Source organism: Orcinus orca, chromosome 15 (genome assembly GCF_937001465.1).
Source record: "Orcinus orca chromosome 15, mOrcOrc1.1, whole genome shotgun sequence".
Lineage (NCBI taxonomy): Eukaryota > Metazoa > Chordata > Mammalia > Artiodactyla > Delphinidae > Orcinus > Orcinus orca.
This window is the reverse complement of record NC_064573.1, coordinates 81,047,705-81,073,324: the sequence shown is the minus strand read 5'-3', so window position 1 is coordinate 81,073,324 and position 25,620 is coordinate 81,047,705. Positions and strand designations below refer to the sequence as shown.

The window sequence follows — 25,620 nt, the reverse complement described above, 5'->3', positions numbered from 1 at the left end:
TTAACCACCACTGAATTGTACACTTTATTTTTTATTTTTTTAAACATTTATTTATTTATTTATTATTTATTTTTGGCTGCATTGGGTCTTCGTTGCTGCACGCGGGCTATTCTCTAGTTGCGGCAAGCGGGGGCTACTCTTCATTGCAGTGTGCGGGCTTCTCATTGCAGTGGCTTCTCTTGTTGCGGAGTGCGGGTTCTAGGCACACGGGCTCAGTAGTTGTGGTTCACAAACTCTAGAGCACAGGCTCAGTAGTTGTGGCACATGGGCTTGGTTGCTCTGCGGCATATGGGCTCTTCCCCGGACCAGGGCTCAAACCTGTGTCCCCTGCACTGGCAGGCGGATTCTTAACCACTGCGCCACCAGGGAAGTCCCCTGAATTATACACTTTAAAAGGGTGAATATTATCTCAAAAAATTTTTAAGTGAATGTCAAAGATAAGCAATGAAGTTTTTCTGACATGAAATGTTAGAAAATTTCTTTATTATTACTCATTAAGCACCAGCTTAATACTGCAGAAATTTCAAATCACCCATCAACAACTCATTCTTCCCCACCCCACAGCCCCAAATTCTTGATAAAGAGATCTTCAAGTAAAGACACACTCTCTTCTCTCCTCTGTATAAAACTTTATGAAATAAAGGCAAAGAACTGTGTACATCTTGCTGTAAATGCTGCCCACAGCTGTGGAGACAGTGTCTGCCCAAGACTCCGTTTACTGTCCAGGTCCTGAAAGACTCTTGTTCATGAATTGTCTCTTCACAAAGCAAGTCCACCACTAACAAGAGGGGACAAAACAGAATGAACAGTGGTGGTCAAATCACAATGCAAGTTCAAGGTAAGGTCAGAATATGAATTTACTTAATAACAAAACTTAATATTGGTCTGGCAGCCCTTATATTATATAAACTCTTTGAAGATACATAAAAAATTTTCCTCCCTCCCTCCCTTTCTTTTGGAGTGACTCACAGGTTACTCAAAATAACAACAACAAAATAAATGTAATACATTAAAGCTATCTCACACAAAAAAGCTGTTATATGGGTTTACAATGCCCCAACATAAGAATATACAACCAAAATTTTTTATTACATGCAATTCATTACTCAGTGTGATTCAGTGAACTCCTACTATGTATAAGGCACCAAAGTTAAGCAACACTGCAATGCAAAAACTAAAGACCTCAATGTGTTTAACGGTGGCTACAGGGTAAAAGGTGATTTATCAACTAAATAAGAAAAGAGTTTTACCTTGCTGGGTTTATCATTCTGAGGGTCAAAAACTTTCTCACAAAGTCTCAGTCCAGTCTCTTGCCTCAGCTGTTGTAAGTAGGCCCTCATCACTTCTAAAATCAAGAGCAGGTAGAACAATAAAAAAATGTATTTGAGAAAGCATCCCAAATGGGCTGGCTACTGATCTCGACATTGACCTTGGCAATACATTTCAATACCTTCGAACAGGATAAGAAATAGAAACGACAGTTCAAATGGTTTTATAACTATACTCATTTTGGTCCAAAAGATTCTCCACATGTCATGCTTGTTGCCAAGGATCTTTTGTGAGAGTGAGTAGTAAGATAATGTACGGGCTAAAGATTCCACTCTCAATCTGTACACCAGTCAAGGCAAGAAAAGGAGGGGTGTTAAGAAGTCCAGTGGAGAAAATCTTGTGCCATATAGGAAGGTAGAGATGTTGTTCTTACCATCTTCCTGTTTGTTTGCAGGTTTGGCGTAAATTGCATTAAGTGGAAAACCAGGCTCTCCAGGAATGGGAAAATTAGTGATTCCCAGTGTATACATTTCTTTCTCGCCTTGGCTTTTAGAATTGCACTTAAAAAAAAAAAAAAATTATATACACAAACATAGGGAAAAAGGATAGTAATATCCAATTTTCAGTTTTTTATCTAAGTAGCCATGTCTGGGGTTATGTTTTTGGTGCCCTTTTGCAATCTGGTGAAGCCTGTAGGCCCCTTCTCAGACTAATGTTTTAAATGAATAAGATAAAACAGAACTACAAAAGAAACCAATTATAGTGATATACAATAATTACCATATTAAAACATCAAATTTATCACACAGTCATACATGTGCTTCTTTATTAATGTGCTAAATAATAAGACCCAGCAGTGGGCCTAATAACTAAATTTTGAAGTAATAATGAATGTAAACAAAATTTCAAAATATCTTCAACTCTAAATGTAATATGAAAACGCTGGGGACTTCCCTGGTGGCACAGTGGTTAAGAATCTGCCTGCCAATGCAGGGGACACAGGTTTGATCCCTGGTCCAGGAAGATCCCACATGCTGTGGAGCAACTAAGCCCGTGTGCCACAACTACTGAGCCTGCGCTCCAGAGTCAATATTTACTTGTCCTTAAAGTCTCAACAAGTCTAAATACCTATTAATTTGTGTTCCTGACAAATGATCATCCAAGTTTAATTACCTTTTGGAGTTTCTTTAGACACTCAGAAATGTAGAGAGTTATATATATCAAGGTCCTATCGGCTTCATTCTATGGGAAGAAAACAAAACTTAAAAACAATTCTGATCAAAACCTAATAATTATGTGCAATAAATGAATTCAATCTTTGTCTTTTGATTTATCAACTGAAAACTGTGAAAGCAGTTACTACAGCATCAAAAATTCCCATTCTCGGGCTTCTCTGGTGACGCAGTGGTTAAGAATCCGCCTGCCAATGCACGGGACACGGGTTCAAGCCCTGATCCGGGAAGATCCCACATCCTGCGGAGCAGCTAAGCCTGTGTGCCACAACTACTGAGCCTGTGTTCTAGAGCCCGTGAGCCACAACTACTGAAGCCCGCGTACCTGGAGCCCATGCTCCACAACAAGAGAAGCCACCGCAGTGAGGCCCACGCACTGCAACGAAGAGTAGCCCCCGCTCGCCGCAACTAGAGAAAGCCCGTGCACAGCACTGAAGACCCAACACAGCCAAAAATAATAAATAAAAATAAAATAAATTAATTAAAAATACATAAAATATTTTTTAAAAAATTCCCATTCTCTGCATGCAATCTTCTCAAGCCCCCTTTCTGTCTGCCCCTGGGGAGGGAGCCACCAGCTTCCACCCTGAGCTTGTGTGGCTGCCCCTGTTTTCCCCCTGAGCTTGTGTGGCTGCCCCTGTTTTCCTCAGCTCCCTTCGCCCTTGGGTTCCTGAAGAGTTGTGCCAATAGCTCCTCATTCTGCGTACGAAGGAGAGTTAACAAAGCCTCCTGGAAAACCTGAGATGAACCATACGGCTGGCTAACCTTTAAAAACTCTTTCACTTCAGGATCTCTGCCAAGAACAGAAACATTTATGACTCTAAATGAGGAAGCAATTATTTCACAAGTGACTTTTTCTTGAAGAGCTTCATTAGCCCAACTCTTGACCTAACCCAAAGGAAAAATGTGGAGAAGACAAATGGATGCTAATCAAATGTGGCACATACTTCATGTCAAATTTTACACAGATTTATAATTTTAAAGAAACAAACTACACTTTTCCCTATTTTTAAGATTATATGATATTCGAGAGAGAATGAAACGTGGCAGAACTTTAATTACAAACACCACACTTAAGACTATGCATTAGATATAGAAACATCTATAACATCATAGAATGTTTAGAGCACAGTTTATAGACCAAGAGTCTACAAATAAAGATTTCACACCCTGCTTGATTCCGAGAGAATTAAAGTTTGGCAAGGAGTTGAAGTTCCATATTCTAGAACATTATCAAGAAGATTTATTGACATTCCTTGTAACTTGCTCATAGCAGCATCTCAGAGAATTTCCTTTTCCATTTCCCCCCCTCCTTTTCTGCCCCCACCCCACTTCTGCCTTCCTCCTGAGCTCACAAGAACTAAGAGCAGAAGGGAAGAAATGGAGGTTGAGGGAAGGGTCCAGGTCATTGAATTTTCTTTCTCTCTCCATCTTAGGTCCAGGACATAGAAGTATACTAAAAAAGTAACATAGCATGCAGAATTTTTTGGTTTGGGACTGTCATACAGTAGGCGCTTAATACTGTTGAATAAATATAAATAAGTGTCTAGACCATGGGCTGGTAAATTTCCTCTGTACAGGACCAGATAGCAAGTATTGTAAGCTTTGTGGGCCATAGTCTCTGTCACAACTACTCAACTCAGCTATTGTGGCATGTAAGCAGTCACAGATGATATATAAACAAATGCACGTGGCTATGTTCCAATAAAAGTTTGTTTACAAAAAGAAGTGGTGGGCCAGATTTGGCCCTCAGGCTGTAGTTTGCCAACCCATGGTGTAGACCTTGGAGGAAAAATGAGGAACTAACATTGTTACAGAATTAGGCACTGTTCTGGATTTTTAAAATCACACAATCTCATTTCATTTAATTTATTCCTTACATCAACCCTGACTGCCAGGTTGATACTATCCCCATAAGAAAACTAAATTAAAGAGTAAAAGCTCTATACAACATTGTACATCACCTATACTACAAGAAAAATTAAAAAAAAAAGAGTAAAAGCTCTGTACTTTACCTTAATTTCATAGTTTTTGAAGAAGACATTGGCCTTGAAGTAATAGATAGCTTCATCCACAATATCTGTATCTTTTGCTAAGCAGGACACAAGGGGAGTAAGGCAGAAAACATTAGCCAAATGTAAAACATAACATCTAAAAAAGGTAAAAAGAGGGGCTTCCCTGGTGGCGCAGTGGTTAAGAATCCACCTGCCAACACAGGGGACATGGGTTCGAGCCCTGGTCCAGGAAGACCCCACATCCTGCGGAGCTACTAAGCACGTGTGCCACAACTACTGAGCCTGCACTCTAGGGCCCGCGAGCCACAACTACTGAAGCCCGCGTGTCACAACTACTGAAGCCTGCACACCTAGAGCCTGAGCTCCGCAACAAGAGAAGCCATCACAATGAGAAGCCCTCGCACCTCAACGAAGAGTAGCCCCCGCTCGCCGCAACTAGAGAAAGCCTGCGCACAGCAACGAAGACCCAACACAGCCAAAAAATAATAAAATAAATGTATAAATAAATAAATAAAAATTAAAAAGCTATCAAGAAAAAAATATCCAAGCTCAACGGTCAAGGGTTTTGGAGTTTTATAAAATAAGATGAGGGTACTGAAATATAAAGTCTTTAGAAACAATTTCTAGAAAAATAAGCACATGATTTATTCTTATAGCTTTATTGTTTTACAAAAATTATACATGCCCATTAGAGAAACAAATTAATCAACACAGAAAAAAAACTTAACTGTCACCCTAATCTCACTACCCAGAAATAACTGCTCTCAACGTTTGGTGAACATCACTCCAGACATTTCTCAATACATTTATAAAAATAGACTGAGACAGGCGATTGGGATTGACATATATACACTAATATGTATAAAATAGATAAGTAATAAGAACCTGCTGTATAAATAAATAAATAAATACATTAAAAAAAAAAAAAAAGACTGAGACAGGGACTTCCCTGGTGGTCCAGTGGCTAACACTCCATGCTCCCAATGCAGGGGGCCTGGATTTGATCCCTGGTCAGGGAACTAGATCTCACATGCATGCCACAACTAAAGATCCTGCGTGCCGCAACTAAGACCTGGAGCAGCCAAATAAATAAATTTAAAAAAAAAGACTGAAACATAGACTAACTTTAATAAAATGCTTTTTAAAAAATACAAAGTACTCAATATAATTTTATTTGACCTTACATACTATAGCTTTAGGTAAAAAACTCTTTAACTGTCATTTAGGAACACACTGGGATTCACACGTACATCTTTCTTTTTACGAAAACTGACTTCAAATATATTTGTACAAGCTGTTCAGATGGCTAAAGACTGAGAAAAGCCAGAAGTACTGTTGTAACAAAGACAGATCTCATTACAAAATTTCTTTGCCTTTTTTTGGGTTTTCCTTTTTTTTTTTTCATTTTAAAAAGGTCAAAATCCCAGGATCTTGATATCCAACAGCTGGTTTCTGCAATGCAGAAATGGTTACTTATATTTCTCGTCCCTGACTTCTATCCCTCTCACACAGCAGAAATGCAAAACAATTCTGAAGTTTTGGTACTCTGAAGAATTTCAACAGAATTCTTTTTTTTTTTCCTTCCTTTTTTAAAAAAATTTTTTGGCTTCACTGCACAGCCCATGGGATCTTAGTTCCCCAACCAGGGATCAAACCCATTCCCCCTCTAGTGGAAGCACAGAATCTTAACCACTGGACCACCAGGGAAGTCTGCAACAGAATTCTAACTCTAGACTTGTGTTCCCTGCAATCTATTTTCTTATCTGCAAAAAGGAAACTTCCTCAGATGATCCAAACAGTGCTTACAAGAGCCAGCTAGTTCTAAATGTCACATTGCAGGGAGGGGGAGGAGGCTAGACAATAGGATTTAGAACCTAGAAGAGTGTTTGGCATATAAAAGGTGTTCAAAAGATATTTGTTGAGGGCTTCCCTGGTGGTGCAGTGATTGAGAGTCCGCCTGCCAATGCAGGGGACACGGGTTCATGCCCTGGTCCGGGAGGATCCCACGTGCCGCGGAATGGCTGGGCCTGTGAGCCATGGCCGCTGGGCCTACGCGTCCGGAGCCTGTGCTCCGCAACGGGAGAGGCCGCAGCGGTGAGAGGCCCGCGTACCGCGAGCGAGCACACACACACACAAAAAAGATATTTGTTGGATGTAAGTAATTAGATTAATGTTAACAGTTACTTAGTCTACAGCACAGGCTTATACTTCTCCATAATTCCAATTCAGTCCTAATCCAGCCCCCAGGGAAGAGTTAAGAAGTCACTCCTTATCTACAGAAATCAGAGTTCCGGTTTCTTGGGGTCCCATTCTCCCTCAAGGGCCCAAGAATTGCAAAGGTGGTAATTAGATTTACTCCATCCTTGGTCAACTGCATCTTCTGATATATAATATGGTATTTTGTAACGATCTGAGAAGAGCTCTGGGCCAACACTGACTCTTATTCTTCTTTTGCACTGTAATTCTTTTACATTATTTTTTCTCTTTTTGGTCTGCTTTTTCCCACTGTTCCTTTTTTTTCATCTCAGAACAAGTAAACAGTGTGGTGACTCACCAAATTTATTAAGTTTACTGAGCTTTCAAATGGTGTTGAAAACAAAATTAAGAGGAAGTCAAGTCAAATAATCTGGCAGAAGAATGGAGACAGGGTCAGTACAAAATTGGTAATCCAAACTATGGTCTTGGAAACCATGAATGGAACTCAGTGCAGGCGGAAAAGGTGTCTAATATAATACAAATTACACTGTTGGCAGAACATCTCAGAATGTGTCAGAAGAGTCTCAGATAGCATCTGAAATGAATGAAGCTTTCTGAACAGTAAAGAAAATGGCTCACCCTCGCAAAAAACAAACAAACAAAAAAATGAGTACCAAGAAAGAAAGTAAAGATATAACGTTCAAGAAGCAAGAGAAGAAATTAGTAATATTATACAGGATACTTAAGATTGAGGTATTGCTGAAAACTGAGATCCTGAAGAATGGACAAAGAAAGTAGATTTAAATAAAGAAGAGGTTAAAATACATTTTGTTTTTTCCAGCTTGATGACAGAGAAAGGAGGGAGACATGGCGTTCTACAGAAGTAGCAGCATTAGTTTTTAAGAAATGATAGTGATGATAGGAAGAGTGTTGAGAATTAAGCACATTTCCTCTTCCCTCTCAACAAAATATCCTGGAGAAATTGGCAGCAATAATACAGTTTCTTGTTAAATGCAACATATACCCATGATCTGAAAAGGTCTAGAGCACAATATCCCCCAAGCAAATAGAAAATACAAGAGCAACCTGAGACAGAATTTCCTTGATTTGACGTCAGAGGGTTTCATACCAAAATCTGAAAATAATGGAGTTTCGACTTACTCTCTCTAGGGGCGGGTCCTTTGAACTGACTTCTGATAGGCAACAGTGCCATGTTTCCAATGAGTTTCGTGTCAGGGTCCATGAGGGAAGAGTGGTAAGCCTGTAGTGGCAAGCCAGGTAAGAACACAAAAGCAGAAAGAGAGCAAATGTCAGCAGGGCAAACAAGTACATTTCCCTAAAGGAAAAAAAGACTAACTCATCCAAGATTAACTGGCTCATGAAAACTGACTATTAAATTTTGAGAAAATTTGAGGCAAGCTGGTTGCTGAACACAGCCATTATTAAAAATGAAATTACATAAATTTACAATTATGTAAATTATATTAAAAACAAAGGTAATAAATACTTGAAATTTATTACTTCCTATTTAAAAAATTTATTTTTAATATGATCTTAAGCTTATTTATGTCTTTTGTATCTTTATGGTGTAAATACTATATAATGAGGTGCTAATGTGCATCTCTTCCAGTTCCACATTCAGTGACACCACAATGGTAACTGGTGGAGTATTTACACTATAGAAATAGGCAAACACCATATAAATCAGGGGTACCCAGCCCCCAGCTGTTGTTAAACCACAACCCAAGCACTGGCTCTTCAGCTCTGCCACTTCCTGGCTTTATGCCTTTTGACCAAGACATCACTTTTCTTCTCTTAGCCTATTTCCAAATTTGTAAAATGAAGAGATACATACTTGCTTTCAGTGGGTGGGTGGGAGTTAAAGGAGGAGGGGGGAAAATCATATTTATGAGAGCAATTTATAGGCTGATTTCTAGTTCTGCTTTTTACAAGATGTCTGGCTTTTTGTAAGACATGGGCCCCATTCATTTATTCATTCATTCATTCATCAAAAGATTCCTAAGCACCTTCTGTGTGCAAGGCATGCGGATCCAATGGCATGCAAGGCTAGTATGGGCTCTGTCCTTGAAGAATTTTCAGGTGAATGGAGAAGACAGACATTAAGTCTGTCTTCTTAAGAGCACCCGCACAGGGGAAGCCCAGGTGCTCTAGGTGCAACTGGAATGATGAGTACAAGGCTTTAGTGTTCTGGTAAAATCAGGCTTTATCAAGATTTAATAGTGTGCAGCCTTGGGCAAGTTACTTAACTTCTCTGAGCCTCTGTTTCCTCCTCTACAAAATGAGAAAACAATAACATATCTACTTGATAGAGTCACTGTGAGGATTAAATGGGATAATTTATATAAAGTGTGTAGCTCAGGGCCTGCCTGGCATACATCAGGAGTCAAATGGTAGCTATGAGATCCGTAAAAATACGTACCGATAACTATGGTTTGCTCTTTTATTACAGATATGCTTCATCTAAACAAGCCTCTACCCCCCCTTCACCAGCTATACTGTCTTGTTACCCATCTATTTCCTTCATGGCATTTGTCATTATCTGAAACAATCTTCTTTATTTGTATTTACATGTTTATTGTCGGTCTCCCCATTAGAATGTAAACTCCCTAAGAACAGTGATTTCTTGGCCTTATTCACTGCTGTCACAGTGCTTGGCATGCAGCAGGTGCTCAGTAATGTTTGTCCTATGAATAATCACATGTTATTGAACCTCTTTTTTCCTCATCTGCAAAATGGAGACCATGATGGTGATAAATCTACCCCAGAGACTGGCTGTCAGAACTTAAGAGCAACCAAACCACCATCAATTTTTACTCCCACTCTGATGCACGCGAAAACAGAAACATCTGGAAACCGGGCGCGGACCTTGCGTCTGCTCTGAGAGCCCTAAACCCAGCGGCGCAGGGGTGGCCGCCACTACCCGGGTGACAGGGGAGGAGTCCGGGAAGTGGGGTCTCACAAATGACAAGCAGCTTAAGAGACCCGCCCCCAGAGGCGGAGGAGGAAGTGGGCCTGCAGGAAAAAAAGGAGAAGCTGACTCTAGACTTGAGATATGAAAAATTAAAAGGGCAGCCCTGGCCTTCGCGACTCTAATGAGGCTTTGGGAACCCTGCTGGAGTCGGGGGAAGGCAGAAAGGGCGAGAAAAGGGGTCGGGATTGTTGAGGAGAGGGCAGAAGAACTGAGGCAGTCTCCTCAGCACGCCCGGGATCTCCGGCCCACTCTGCCGCGCCCCGGTCCTCCAAGCCCGGTCTACAGCCCCGGGCCGCCCGAATCCTACAGGGGCCGGCCCGCTCCTCTCGCCTCTCCCCTTCTCAGGCCCCTGCTTTCTCTCTGCCCCCCTCGGCCCGCTTTTCTCAGCGCACCCACGACTTCTCGCCACTTTCCCAAATCCCCGCCTTCTCCCAACACCCCCAGCTCGGCCCCTTTACCGGCATCTTGGAGGCGCCCGGGTTTCAACCCCGATGAGGAGGATCGGGTTAGAGCTCGGCGCTTCCGGTCTGGCAGCCCGGGCGGGGTAGGCGGAAGTGAGCCGGAAGGGGAGGGCGAGGGCAGGACGCCGCGCTTCCGGCCTTGCTGTTCGCGGCTAGCTGTTGCGGCTGCGCGGATACGCAGGGGCATCAGGGGGCGCCCGAGCCTTAGGCATGGGCTCTGAGTGTCGGGCATGCGTGAGGTGTGGGCAAAAGTGGAGATGGATCTGGGGGTACTGAATCCCAGTGATAAATCACCACTTCCTTTGTTTTTCCTTAAAGATCACCTTTTCAGTGAAGCACTCCTTGGGGCACACTATTTTAAATTCAGTCCCACTTCACTCCCCTCTCTTTTCTTCCTTAGTTCTGATTCTTTTTAGTTTACTTCTGTGTTTTGTCTCCCTCTCTCCATGTGAACGTCGACAAGGATTGTTTTGTTCACTGCTATGTCACTACACCGATAACAGTGATGGTACATGGTAAGCATCAATACTACTTGTTGAGTGAAAGAATGAACTCAATCCACTGATTTTAAAAACGGAGAAAGGATCACAGTGAGAAGGGATTTGTGTATTACTCGTGTGATTATGTGCTGCAATTCTTTGTGTAATAGTTGAGAAAATGGACCCTGGGTTTGAATGCAGCTCCAAGATTTATTGGCTGTGTAACTCCGGGCAAGTTAACTTCTCTGTGCCTCAGTTCTTTGTCTGAAAATGGAGATAACAGTACTTACCTCAGTTTTCTGAGGATGAAACGAATTGCATGTAAAGTGCTTTGAAATTACACGCCCAGAACATACTAAAAGCTCAGGAATTCTTAACCTATTATGCCTCTGGTTAAAAGCCAAGGTCATTGCTGCTTCTGGCCATTTCTTCTGCCAGTGCCTCAAACTAGATTACTTTGTCCCATGTTCCCACAACTGATTTGTTATTTACATCTCTGGCCAAATTGCACCTTTTAGGGGGAGACTTATTTGACGGGCATGCAAAGTAGCCCCACAGTCACTCTCCATTTCATTACTGTTTTCTTTTCTTCACATTCCTTATCAGAGGTTTCCTTGTTTATGGTTAGTCTTAAGGGCCCAGCATATCATCGCATGACAGTAAGGTCGTGTTTGCCCTAGGCAGTCCCATTTTAGCCCCAGTGCCTGGCACCCACTAGTAAATTTGTCTGAAGAATCACGTCAGGCTCTCCTACAAGACAGTGAAATCCTTCAGGACTGGAACTGTCATATTCATCTTTTAAACTCCAGTGTCGAGAGGGGAAGGAAATGGAATCTGACCCTTCACCTCTTCCCCACAGGCACACACCAGACTCTCCAGAAGCTAAAGTAGGGAGGTATAGCTCAAGGAGTAATGAAGAGGGCGAATGAAAAGCTGTCTTTTCTTTCTTCCCCTCTCACATGACAATAACATTTCTAAAATTTAGCAACACTGGGAGATCAGGGTGTTTTTGACCTTTGCATCCTCAAGGGCCACAGAAAAAGTCCCCGAGCAGCCCAGCACGTCCTCATGTTGTCCACTCATCATGCTCTCCTGAGTGCCCTGTGAGAATAGCTCACACCAGTGGACCATGGTGCAAATACCCAACTCCTGCCCCCAGCCTGGGCCGCTAGGCACAAGTTACCACTGATAGCTATGGCCCCTCACACTTTGCATCTTTAATGAAAATGGATCAAATTTGACACTGCAGGTGTACTTCTGCTATCTAGGCCCAAGAATGATTAAAGATTTAACCCAAGTTACAGGTTTTCTACAAGGACTTAATCTGCAACTGCAGGAAGATCCAGCACCAATGGAGACCAGACCTGCTGTGAGGATTAAATGAAAGAGATTATGCAAAATGCTTCTTCTTAGCACAATGCCTGGCAGAACTCAATAAAAGAGATTCTGCTTTCCTTTAGTGGGTGCTAGAGAAGTATCTGTTGACTGACTAGCCATTCCCCAGGGCCTATCACAAATGAACTTATAAATACTGAAAATAATTCAATGTGTCAAGAAGTTAAAAAGAAAAAATTATCTTTTGCATTTTTGTGTGCATTTGTTATTCAAGTAAAGTACACATTTTTAAGTGCTCAGAGACTACAAATCACACTTAAAAAAAAAAAGGCACTGCCTACATTTGGACACTTGGGGAAATTTACTCATTCAAAACTTTGGAAAAAAACCGAAAAACAAATTGCCCTGGCTGAATATTTCAAATTCTGACTGGAAAACAAGAGTGTAATAAAAAGTTAGTACTATTTTCCTGTTTCTTTTATTTATATACATATATATCTTAAAACACAGTTACTTTTCATTTTTAAATTACACAAATAATACATTTTCAATGTAGGAAAACTGGGAGATACAGGTAAGCAATGGTCTTATCTATATTCTTCCAGATTTTTTTTTCTTTGGACACATATATGCATATTTTGTTACAATAATTCCTGTCCCTCCAAAAAAACTTCAAAAATAACAAAAATCAAACAGTAAAACTAAAAGTAGACTGGTCTTAACTGTATCACAGGTGCTAATTTATATTATATACACAAATCTATCTACATTCATTTCAATTTCGACTTTTAAAATCTAAATTATGCTGTTCCAATAATACTAAAAGATGCCACTTTAAACAGCAGCAGTTTCAGAATAACTAAGAACTTGATTCAGGCATGTTCCTGATTGCTGATAAAGAGTCAAGTATTATTTTTTTTCATTAAAGTAAGTAGCTTTCTAGTATTCCATCTTTCGAAGAGAAGAAGGTTCTGCCAGTTCAGCCACAAGCTCCTCACACATTTGGTTACTTTTTAACAAACTCTTCATTCATTCTGGTGTTCTTGAAAATATTCGTCAAACACGGAAGATGACTCATCTTCATGTTCCTGACACAAAGGAAACACAAGACAGAAAATACATCCACTTCCCCTCAGTTAGACCTAGTATATGCTTACATGTTTTTCAGGTAATGCTCTATAAGGAGCTAACGCCCAGCATCAGCTCCAGGTGTTGCTCACAGTGATCGTTAATGACAAAAGGAATGACTGACAGAATGTTTCCAGACATGTGGTAAATTAAAGGGCTTATATCTCATTTAGAAGTAAACTCTTCCTCGAGTTTATATTCATGCCAATTCTCAGCTAATGTGCTGTGACAGGGCCTCACTGACATACGTGAGGGCAGCCCGAGCCCAGTTGCATTTCACCTCCTCTTTCCATGTATGCCCAAGCTCTGAGGACAAAGAGCTTAACTCCATGGGATTATGCAGGAGGCCAGTGAGTGCTGGTAAACGTTTTTACCAAAAGGCAATAAACACCCCAAACCAGAAAGTACCTTCGGTTCTTTAAATTCCAAGTCTTCTCCATACTGAATGGCAAAATCAATATGCTGTAATACGATGTTCATGCTTTCTTCATCTGACTGATCGTAAGGCAAAAATCGAACCATGCTGTAGTCGTCAATCTACAAGTTGGGGATTTCAGAAAGGGTCATTCTGAAGTACAAAATACTTAATTTTCAAATTATATTTGAGTTTTATAACCATTTACACTTCTGGTTAAAACCATTTGTGTGTGTGTGTGTATGTGTGTGTGTTGTGGGGAGGAAGGACAGACAGAGACAGAACAACAGCAAATCAATACTGATTTTTCTGGTTTATGACCAACTAGAATACTTGCTAACTTGTTACTGAACCAGACACTGTTTCATAGGCCTTTACCTGAACTCAACCACCACTGGAAATTCCAAAAGGCAAAGACAGTCTGAGCTCCCAAAACAGCTTGGAATAATAGACACATCAGTTAACTTACTGGCTACTGCCAATAATTGCTTCTAAATTAAACTGCTGACCAGCCAGCCCACAGACTCCCACCCTCCTCCTTTGGCAAGGCAATAGGGTTGGGCCATGTTTTCCAAAATGGTGGCCACTGAATGGATGCCAATACACACCTGACCAGGTCATTAAAAATAAAATCCAACAATTTTGAAAGCTTACCAGTCCACATATAGCGTTAGTCAATTTTTTGAATTTTTTGCTTCTTAAGTCGCTTGTAGGGTCATCTAATAAAGAATACATGTCTGGATCTAGAAACCTTTAAAAGTGAGAAAGAAGACTGATGAATAAAAGGAAGAATAAATCAGGAAACTAGATTTATAGACTGACAGAACCTCACATCGAAATAAAGCTTAGAAGGTTCATCTCTGCAGCTGACATATGATGATATGGAAGAAGCAAACTCACTTCTCAATTTCCTTTTTAGCTTTCTTACTCAGCAGATCCATTTTCGTCATGACGTTAACTTGAGGAATTTCTAGAGAGATCATAGCACTCAGGGCTGATAAGATGCCAGAAATAAACTGAAGGAGGAAACAGAAAAGGGAAGATGAATCAACTGGTGCCAAAAAAGTTCCCTGGTCTCCACATAAAAGAGAGGCTCCTGCTTCTCTCTGAACAAAACTGGCCTAAGTAAAAGAAAGGCTAAAGTAAAGTAAAAGAAGACAGTCCACTAATCAGATTCTTGACCCCTGGTTTCCAAGGGTGAGGATAAGGAGGGAAAATGTAGATTTAATCCATGGTGATCACAAATCTCAATTTAGATGACACCTTTAATCTTTTCCATCAAATATTCCTTAGGGGCTACTAATGGGAAATAATGTTTGTTTTAGATAGTTCATAAACTAGATAAAACATCATCAGAAAAACAGACTTATATGAAGATACACATCTGCCTAATTTTTCTTGGTAAGTAGTTCCCCCAAATCTATATACAGTATCACAATTTATCATTTGAGTTAAGAATACATTATTATAATAATTTAATATTACGGGATATTAAATAATTCTGGAGTATAGTTTGTGAAACATCCAGAAATCATGCAACAATTAAAGGAGACTGCCATCTGCTTGTACCCATGACTGAAAAATCGACAACAGATTTATCCTCGAACCTTGAACGACTCCACCATGAACTGAGAATCAACAAGAAAAACTCCACAGACTCGAAACTCCCACTGTTCTAGTTGCTGGACCAGCTGTTTCATCACGGGCAGGTGAGTGTACAATTCAATCTGACCTACATGAAGAACATTATGAGACTATTACAATCAGGATATATGTTAAATTACCAAATTACAGGAAAACAATTTCCTATAAGACAGCTGAGGAAAAAAAAAAAACGAAGTCAACCTCTGGTGGTAACATATTCAATTTTCAAGGGGTCTTACAGGCTCTTGAAGCAATCACAATACCACGAGAATCCCAAGGAAACTATGCAGTTTTATGTAGAAAGTGAGGTTCTTCACACTTCCGTTTTTGCTGATCAAAAGTGAATGTTACAAAGGTGTGTTAGGTTTGGGAATCTTCATCAAGCTGTACACTTATGACCTCTGCAGTTTTCTGTGGGTGTGTGTATGTTCAGTTAAAAACAAAGGGGAGGGACTTCCCTGGTGGTGCAGTGGTTAAGAATCTGCCTGCCAGTGGAGGGGACACAGGTTCGAGCCCTGGTCCGGGAAGATCCCACATGCCGCGGAGCAACTAAGCCCGTGCACCACAACAACTGAGCCTGCGCTCTAGAGCCCACGTGCCACAACTACTGAAGCCCGCACGCCTAGAGCCTGTGCTCCGCAACGAGAAGCCACCACAATGAGAAGCCTGCACATGACAAGGAAGAGTAGCCTCCGCTCGCCGCAACTAGAGAAAGCCCGCGCGCAGCAATGAAGACCCAACGCAGCTAAAAATAAATAAATAAATAAGTAAATTTATTTTTTAAAAAAGGGGAAAAAATGTGAGAGCCACAAACGATCAAAACTAGGTTAGGCTTAAGTCTTAAATTCATAATTTGGCTTGAGAAGTCGTGTGATCATCTGTCCCCTACCAGTCTCACCTCAGGACACTTCCCTTTGTTTACTGTGCTCCAGCCACAAGGGCCTTTTTGGTGCCTCAAACACAGCTCATTCCTTCCTGCCTCAAGGCCTTCAACATGCTGTGCCCTTTGCCTGCAGCACAGTCTCCCTCACCTCACCCTAAGGTCTGGCTTACATGCTACTTGATGAGAAGCCTCCCCAACCTCCCTGCTGTGTGATGGTCTGTGCTACTCCTGTGGAGTGCCTGTCAGAAATATATTAAATAATCATTTGGGTGATTATTTATTTATTTGTTTATTTATTTATTTATGGCTGCACTGGGTCGTCGCTGCTGTGCACGGGCTTTCTCTAGTTGCGGCGAGCGGGGGCTACTCTTTGTTGTGGTGTGTGGACTTCTCATTGCAGTGGCTTCTCTTGTTGCAGAGCACGGGCTATAGGCACGCGGGCTCAGTAGTTGTGGCACGTGGGCTCAGTAGTTGTGGCTCGCAAGTTCTAGAGCACAGGCTTAGTAGTTGTGGCACATGGGCTTAGCTGCTCTGTGGCATGTGGGAGGGATCTTCCCGGACCAGGGATTGAACCCATGTACCCTGCATTGGCAGGCAGATTCTTAACCACTGTGCCACCAGGGAAGTCCATTTGGGTGATTTTTGTTTATACTGCCTAGCACTACCACTTGCCTGTGGACTCCATGAGGGCAGAGACCATGGGTACCTTGCTTTCTAGGTATTTCCAGGGTACAAAATAAGCACTCAGTAAACTCAATGAATTAATATAAGCCAATAAGTAAGCGAGTTGTACCTTACCGCAGCAGGGTTTAGAGCTACGAATGCTCACTCCACTTTCTCCACTGAGGACAGAATGAGCACGACTTCAGGGAAAATGATACATTCAGATAGCTGACTTACCTGGACAGTCAAAAAGGATGTAGTCATCCTCTACATGGCCGAGACAGTCCTCTAGCCAATCGAAATTATTGGCAAAATATTCCATGCAAAATACCAATCCTCCATTGGGACCGAACTGCAGAGTATTGTCCTCCATCACGTCATCCACCTCAATCAATTCCCGGATGTCTGAAACCACAGAGAGGGACCACAATACAAGAGCATTATCCTCACTGGTGATAATTAACAATTATATAAAAACTCACATGCATGAAATTACTTCTGTACATGGTTATTCACTGTAGCAGTGTCCATAGTAACAAATTAAATACATTTTTGTACAGCCAGACAATGAAATCCTATCCAACCATAAAAAGGAGAAGCTCTTGGGCTTCCCTGGTAGCACAGTGGTTGAGAGTCCGCCTGCCGATGCAGGGGACACGGGTTCGTGCCCCGGTGCGGGAGGATCCCACATGCCGCGGAGCGGCTAGGCCCGTGAGCCATGGCCGCTGAGCCTGTGCGTCGGGAGCCTGTGCTCTGCAACGGGAGAGGCCACAGCGGTGAGAGGCCCGCGTACCGCAAAAAAAATAAAATAAAGGAGAAGCTCTTTAAGAACTGAGGTGATATAATCTTCCAGGTATACTATTCACTGAAAATTGCAAGGTGCAGAACTCTGTGTTAGAATGCCGTCATTTGTGTTAAAAAAAAAAAAAAAGACAAAAATTTACTATATATACAAATATACATATTTTATTTTACATGCATAGACTTTGGAAAGATATCCCAGAAACTAGCAACACTGGCTGCCTCAAGGGAGGGTAGCCACCTGCCAGGACACAGAGCTGGGAGGAAGACGGTTTCCTGCATACTTACTCTTCTGTACCTTTTGCAATTTGAACAATGTGAATATACACCACCTATTCTTAAGCAAGTAAAACAAAACCATACCAAGAAAACCAATTACCGTTTCTTAATATCATCACCCTAGGGAAGCTACTTAACCTCCCTGTGCCTCACTTTCCTTATGTATAAGAGTGGGGACAAATCATATATCCTGGGGTAGAAGGATGAGGACTACATGAGATAATGTAGCTAAATCACCTATAGCAGGAGCTTAAACATTCTGGTATACACATGGTTCTCTTCTATTACAAAGTATTGGAAATCAGTACTCTTGTGTTCAAACCTACAATCTCAGTTCACTCACAGCCACATTTATATGGATAATGTCTTCCTATGCACTTTCCCCGGGATAAACATCTGCTCAAAGTTAGGGCCTTCTAAAAGGATGACTCAAGGACATTAGTCAGTAAGGCACTTGTACCAGAAAGTGATGTGAACTAGAGGTGGGGGGATTTTTGTTGGCTGCCATGTGCATCCCGAAGCAGAGAAGCTGGTCTGTAAGACAGACAAAAAGAGACAGAAAGCCAGCCTAGATTCCTGTTAGTTTTTATGTTTTGGGTTCTAGTCTCTCATAAAGCCTTGCTTGCTCTTGGGTTTTGTGAGAAGTCCCCCAATTCCTTCTAAAAATCCTCCTTTTATATAGGCTAGCTTGAGTGCTCTCTGTTGGAAGCAACCAAATGATCCCAAAGCAATGAAATGCTTTTTCTCAAGGAAGATGACTGTTTCATACCTCTTCCTCTCTTTTCAACCTGCCTCCCTCACCCTACCCACACCCACTTCTAGCCACCCTCAGCTGATGACCACACATGACATTCACAGAAACCAGAAGTCAACAAAAGAGAATTTCCCACATTCCCACCACCAATATTACATGGTGCCTTCCACCTTGGCTTCCTTCCGGCTACAATGGAAGAACTCCCCAACTCTTGGCAAAGGCAAAACCCTCCACCTGTTTGGGAGCCCCTCCCCTTTCTCACTCTCGCAGTCAACCTTACAGTCATTGCCCCTCTCTGGTATCTTCAGTTTCTTTCTTTTTATTGGATCATTCTCTTCAGCATACAACTCTGTTCCAGTTACCATCTTCAACCTTAAAACCTCCCTTGACCCTCACATACCCCACCAGTTATAGTCCCACTTCTCTGCTTCTTTCACAGCAAAACTTCCTCAGCAAGTCATCTCTGCTCAGCATCTACACGGCATCACCTCAGTTCACTCTTCAAACCACTGCAACCTGGCCTCCATCCCTACCATCCCACTGAAATCACCAAAGTCGCCAACACTTCCACATTCCCAAATCTCACAGTCACTCCTCTGTCTTCTTGTACAACTTCCCAGCTGCATCTGACATAACCAGGCACCAGCTCTTTAGTGAAACAGTCTCTTCTCCTCGCTTTTTTTAAATAGATTTACTTATTTATTTTTGGCTGTGTTGGGTCTTCGTTGCTTGCGTGCAGGCTTTCTCTACTTGTGGTGAGCGGAGGCTACTCTTCATTGCGGTGCGCAGGCTTCTCATTGCAGTGGCTTCTCTTGTTGCGGAGCACGGGCTCTAGAGTGCAGGCTCAGTAGTTGTGGTGCACAAGCTCAGTTGCTCCACAGCATGTGGGATCTTCCTGGACCAGGGTTTGAACCCGTGTCCCCTGCACTGGCAGGTGGATTCTTAACCACTGCGCCACCAGGGAAGTCCCCTCCTGGCTTCTTTGATGCTACATTTTCCTGACTTTTTTCCTACCTCACTGACCCCACCTCCTCTACCAGACCCCTGAAGATGAGACACCTTCAAGGCTTGTGGGCTTCAGTAGTTGCAGCACGCGGGCTCAGTAGTTGTGGCTCACGGGCTCTAGAGCGCAGGCTCAGTAGTTGTGGCGCAGGGGCTTAGTTGTTCCACGGTATGTGGGATCTTCCCAGACCACGGCTTGAACCCGTGTCCCCTGCGTTGGCAGGCGGATTCCCAACCACTGTGCCACCAGGGAAGTCCCCGAATGCCTTCTTGGTATAACCTCTTAGATAGCTATCAGACATCTCAAACTTAGCAAGTGCAAAGAGAACTGCCTCAAACTTAAACCGATTTGTCTTCCTCCTCAGTAAACAATATCATGCACTCAACAGCTCAAGTCAGAAACCTAAGAGTGACCCCTGATCTCTCCCTTTCCTACACCCTTCTAGTTCAATCTCCCACAAAATGCTGCTAATTCTACTTGCAAAATATATACCATATCTGCCTGCTCCTTTGTATCTCCACCATGATCACCCTAGTCCAAGCCACCTAGACAACTGTAATAGCCTCACTGCTGGTCCCTGCTTCGACTCTTGACCCTCTAGAGTCCATTTTTCATCTGAGAGCCAGTTATTTTTAAAAACATAAATCAGGGGGCTTCCCTGGTGGCGCAGTTGTTGGGAGTCCGCCTGCCGATGCAGGGGACGCGGGTTCGTGCCCCGGTCCGGGGGGATCCCACGTGCCGCAGAGCGGCTGGGCCCGTAAGCCATGGCCACTGGGCCTGCACGTCCGGAGCCTGTGGTCCGCGGCGGGAGAGGTCACAACAGTGAGAGACCCGCGTACCGCAAAAAAAAAAAAAAAAAAAAAAAAAAGATTAAAAACATAAATCAGGGACTTCCCTGGTGGCACAGTGGTTAAGACTTCATGCTCCCAATGCAGGGGGCCCGGATTTGATCCCTGGTCTGGGAACTAGATCCCACATGCACGCTGTAAGTGAGAGTTAGCATGCCACAACTAAGGAGCCCTCAAGCCGCAACTAAGGAACCCATGTGCCACAACCAAGAAGCCAGCGAGCCGCAACTAAGGAGCTCACAAGCCGCAACTAAGACTCGCCACAACCAAATAAATAAATAAATATTAAAAAAACAAATAACCCCTCACCAAAAAAATAACAAAAGAAAACCGTAAATCAGATGTCAATCCTCTCCCCCTGCTGGAAACCCTCTAATGACATTCCACTGTTGAAAGGTGCTGTAAATTGAGGATTTTTTTTTTTTGAGGGGGGTGGCTGTGCCGCACACAGCTTGCGGGATCTTAGTTCCCCGACCAGGGATTGAACCCATGCCCCCTGCAATGGAAGCGTGGAGTCCTACCTACTGGACTGCCAGCGAAGTCCCTTATAAATTGAGTATTTGTGTCCCTCTAAAACTCATATGTTGAAAACCTAACGCCCAGGATGATGATACTAGTAGGTGGGGCTTTGGGGAGGTGAATGGGATTAGTGCTTTTATAAAAGAGGTCCCTCTCCCCCTTCCATCATGTGAGGACACAGTGAGAAGTCAGCAGTCTACAACTGGGAAGAGGGCCTTCGCCAGAATCTGACCATGCTGGCAGCACCCTAATATTGGACTTCCGGCCTCCTGAACTGTGAGAAATCCATTTCTGTTGTTTATAAGCCACCCAGTCTGGTATTTTGTTACAGCGGCCCAAACAGACTAAACAGGGTAAAAAACAGGAAAAAATCCATACTTCTCATGTCCTACTAGCTCCTACCCATCTCTTTCCTTCACTCCTTATGCCCCAGCTTATCAGCATCTTCGCTTTTTCTGGAACACACCAAGCCCTTTCCCATCTCTCCCTTATATAGTGACCTTGATATTCTTCCAACTCGGTGAGCACACTACCATCTTCAGGTCTAGGCCCAAAGAGCTCCTTCTCAGAGACGTCATCCCTAAAGCAACCTCTCCCAGTTATTCCTTCTCATCAGCCTAAAGCAGTCCTTACCACAATCTGTAACATGTTTATCATTTTGCTTATCTCCCTTGCTAAAAGGTCCACAAAGGTAGGGATAGTATCTGTCTTGTCCTCTGCTATAACCCTGGTGCCTGGCATAAAGTAGGTGTTCAACAGACAATTGAATGAATAAATTAAAAGACTTAAAAGACAAAACAAAACATTTAGGTTGTTCACTTATAGTATGATCAGCAGTAAAACAGGTTTACCAAACATGATCAAACATGAAAGAAACAAAAGGGAAGGGTGGTGAGGGAGGAGTCTACTCATTTTTAATTCTTACTTCAGAGACTAAGAAAGGATACTGTCACATACATCAACATGAGCTGATGTCACCAAATGACATTCAGCCTCATGTTGTTCACCACAAAACCAGGGGACCAGACTGTATTAATTTTCAGCTTCTGTGTTGAGCAGCCAGTGCTCACTGCCTCCCTACTCCCCTATTTTTCCTGAAGGAGGGGCAAGGCTCTGCTCAGGACTTACCAGCCATCACGGAGTAGTTGAAATGTTCTGCTGCAGGATCTAGGTTCACAACTTGGACAGACCGATTGAGGGCTTCACAGTGCTGGACAATGGTGGCACAATAGGTGCTCTGTAATGTCACAAAGCATGAGGGGTTAGAGCAACAAGCAGTGCAGTGCTTACCCTCTACACCTCCAGAAGGACTCTCCACACCCCTTGAGCCGTGTCTACTAAGGCCAAAACTATTCCTTCATTGACCAAGAAGCTGACTGAAAAGAGGGAAAAGGCACTGGGCTGGGAGTCAGGACACCTGACTGGGCTGCAGATCCAGACCTGGCTCGGACTCATGGGTAACTCTGGGGAGGGTGCTTTTCCAATCTGTCCCTCAATTTTCTTGTCTCTAACTGGAATGGCCTCCATGATCACCAAGGCTCCTTACTGCTCTAACATGCAACAAGTGGAATTTAAAGGGAAGATTTCTGATTACACATTGCAGCACCTGACACAAGGTGTCTCCACTAGGATTGGTACAGTCCAAACAAAGCTTTAGGTGGGGTGCTCAGGGACGATGTCTCTGAGAAGGGAATATCTGAGCTGAGAGACAGCAGTGTGCTTGCCAAGCCAGGGGAGTAACATTCCAAGATGAGAGAATATCAGGCCAGTAAATAGCCTGGAAGTGCACTATCAGTTTACAACTTTGGGTTTAGAAAATTTTTTATCCCTCATGTACTATGTTAAAATCTCTAGGCTACTTGTCTGTCTCTCCCACCCTCTATTTAAAGGCAGGGATGTGGGAACTTTCCTGGTGGTCCAGTGGCTAAGACTCCATACTCCCAATGCAGGGGGTCTGGGTTCAATCCCTTTTGAGGGAACTAGATCCCACATGTAGCAACTAAGAGCCTGCATGCTGCAACTAAAGATCCCACTCGCCTCAACAAAGATCCCACGTGCTGCAACTAAGACCCGGCACAGCCAAATAAACAAATAAATACTTTTTTAAAAAATAAAAGATAAAAAAATAAAGGTGGGAATGTGTTGGGAATTCCCTGGCTGTCCAGTGGTTAGAATTTGGCACCTTCACTGCCAAGGCCCAGGTTTGATCCCTGGTCAGGGAACTAAGATCCAGCAAATCACACAGCAAGGCCATAAAGTAAGTAAATAAATAAAGGCAGGGATGTGTCTTATTCAGTTGTATACGCCCAGGGACTATAACAATACCTGGTACATAATAAATGCTTGATAATTATTTCTAATTGACTCATATGTTTGAATAAACTCCACAAGTGCACAGGACTTTGTGAGTGTGTTTTAGTCACTACACAATCCCCAGGGCCCAGAACAATGCTTGGCACAAAGAACATGCCCAGTGAGTATTTCTGGTAGCAGGCATCAAAAGTTTATAGAAAGATACCTATCTAACACAATCTGTCTGAAAATTAATCTAGAATATAGAAATAATCTCTATCATGCTTTTATCTTTCTCCTCAGTGACTTTACACACACTGTTCTCTCTGCCTAGGAGGTCCTCTCTATACATCACACTGTATTTTAAGTAACTAATCTAAGTATTCCCAAATAGACTACTGGCTTCGGGTAAGCAAGGGCCATATCATAGTCGCATGTGTATCTCCTGCACCCAGAATAGGCCAAGCATCAGAGCAACGTGTTTGTCAATTTAAAAACTGAAGCCAGGGCTTCCCCGGTGGCGCAGTGGTTAAGAATCTGCCTGCCAGTGGAGGGGACACAGGTTCGAGCCCTGGTCCGGGAAGATCCCACATGCCGCAGAGCAACTAACCCCGTGTGCCACAACTACTAAGCCTGCGCTCTAGAGCCCGCGAGCCACAGCTACTGAAGCCCGTGTGCCTAGAGCCCGTGCTCCGCAACAAGAGAAGCCACCGCAATGAGAAGCCCGCACACCACAACAAAGAGTAGCCCCTGCTTGCCACAACTAGAGAAAGCCTGCGCACAGCAGCGAAGACCCAACACAGACAAAAATAAATAAAATAAATTTATAAAAAAAAAACAAAAAACAAAAAACTGAAGCCACACAACACCTCCACAGACTCCAGTGTTTCCCACACTCCTGTTACTTGATCAATATCGTCACAATTTCTACCATATTTGAGTGCCCCTAATAGGATTCCCTTAATAGTTGTTTACAAGAAAAAACTGTATCTCTAACCAGAAAACCAGTTATAATTTCCATAACGTGAAGGTAATCATAAAATTATATGCAACTTTAACAAAATTCTTTCAGTTCTAGCTGAATATAGTTGCCTGTCAAAACCTCTGAGTCTAAAATCTGCTCTCCAAAAAGACTTGAGAATTAAAGAAGTGTTGAAGATACGCTAGCACCAAACTGATGATTTCACCTCAATGCAAACTGAAAGAAAACTGAAAAGGGAGCAACTTTCTCAATACACGATTCAATGCTCATTAATGTCAGGCCCATGTACCTCCTAAAGTCTCCTCAAATTCCCTAAGTCCACGTCTCAATCTCTGAGAAGCAGTGATTAACGAGACCCCACTTTAACCTCCTGGGTTAAAGACTGGGGACAAATTCTGGAGTTAGACAAAACTGGATTCAAATTCCAGCCATCATTTACTAGGTGTGTCACCCTGAGCAAAAACTTAACCTTTCTGTGTCTCATTTTCCTTACCGGCAAAATGGGAGTAACAGGACTTAACTCACAGGATTTTTAAGGAAGTAAGTTGTTTTTCCTTAACAGGAAAGGATCTGGGGCTTAAGTACGCTATAACTTGGGGCAGTATCTGGGGCTTAAGTACGCAATAAATATTAGCAACTATCATCAATCTCCTTTCAAAACAACAACAAAAGGAACACTGAAGCCCAGACTGCAGAAGCGAGCTGCCCAGGGTCTCAAGGTCCCCAATACACACAACCGCCAGCTCCTCCCTCAGGACCTGAACCTCCCAGCCTCCCACAAACTTCGACATTTCTCTCCTTCTTCCGCCAAAGCCTCACCTTCCCGCTGCCTGCGGGGCCCATGACCAGCTGCGCATACCGAGGCATGCTTGCTCCCGCGGTTCCTGACACCTCCCGCCGCCGAGACCCAGAGCGCCACCACGACGCTCCCTTCAGCCTTCGCGCGACGCCCACTGAGTTCCCGGAACACGACTACAAACCAATCGCAGTCCAAATTCCTTTTGCGTCTTCAGTTCTGCCGCGCCTCTGACTACGGGGTGTCCGGAAGGCCAAATCCCATGTGAAACGCGTTTTGCGAAAAGCCCGAGGAGGGTTTGCGCGTGCGCAGAAGTAGTTGGCTGAAAAAGAAGGTTGGGATTCTGGCGAGGTCTGGTTGCCCTGGTGATAACGGACAACCGTAACACTCTGCATCCCTCAGCCGCGTGCCTTGGTCCTTTATTTGCGTACTGATGTTTGACCTATATGGTGACCCTCGAGATTTACAAATTTGCAGAGGATCTGGATACTGAGGTGGAAGGCACCTTCCGTTTTAGAGGGAAGGTATACTTCCTTTCCGTGATGCATCCCTTCCACAAAAAGATGCAAACGTACAAACGCTCAATCAACTAAAGGACTCCCGCCCCTCCCCCAACTTAACTCCAGGATCGTGG

The 25,620-nt window shown here is 43.0% G+C and overlaps 2 protein-coding genes across 2 annotated transcripts; both read right to left on the bottom strand.

The window, feature by feature from the left end:
• Positions 1 to 450: 450 nt before the first annotated feature.
• On the bottom strand, positions 451 to 10,311 carry ARPC3 (actin related protein 2/3 complex subunit 3). The gene is made up of 7 exons (XM_004276727.4): positions 10,163 to 10,311; positions 7,874 to 7,973; positions 4,517 to 4,593; positions 2,443 to 2,511; positions 1,703 to 1,829; positions 1,251 to 1,345; positions 451 to 778 (listed from the first exon to the last, which is right to left on the bottom strand). The coding sequence occupies exons 1-7, from the start codon at positions 10,166 to 10,168 to the stop codon at positions 716 to 718; spliced, it is 537 nt and encodes a 178-aa protein (XP_004276775.2). The 5' UTR covers positions 10,169 to 10,311; the 3' UTR covers positions 451 to 715.
• Positions 10,312 to 12,438: 2,127 nt separating this feature from the next.
• GPN3 (GPN-loop GTPase 3) lies at positions 12,439 to 25,549 on the bottom strand. Its single transcript, XM_004276728.3, is given in 10 exon segments — positions 12,439 to 13,067; positions 13,516 to 13,644; positions 14,177 to 14,273; positions 14,423 to 14,538; positions 15,130 to 15,254; positions 16,950 to 17,117; positions 22,045 to 22,153; positions 25,010 to 25,162; positions 25,224 to 25,474; positions 25,477 to 25,549. Coding segments are annotated over 10 exon segments (1,269 nt in total). The 5' UTR covers positions 25,535 to 25,549; the 3' UTR covers positions 12,439 to 13,004.
• Between the last annotated feature and the right edge of the window lie 71 nt (positions 25,550 to 25,620).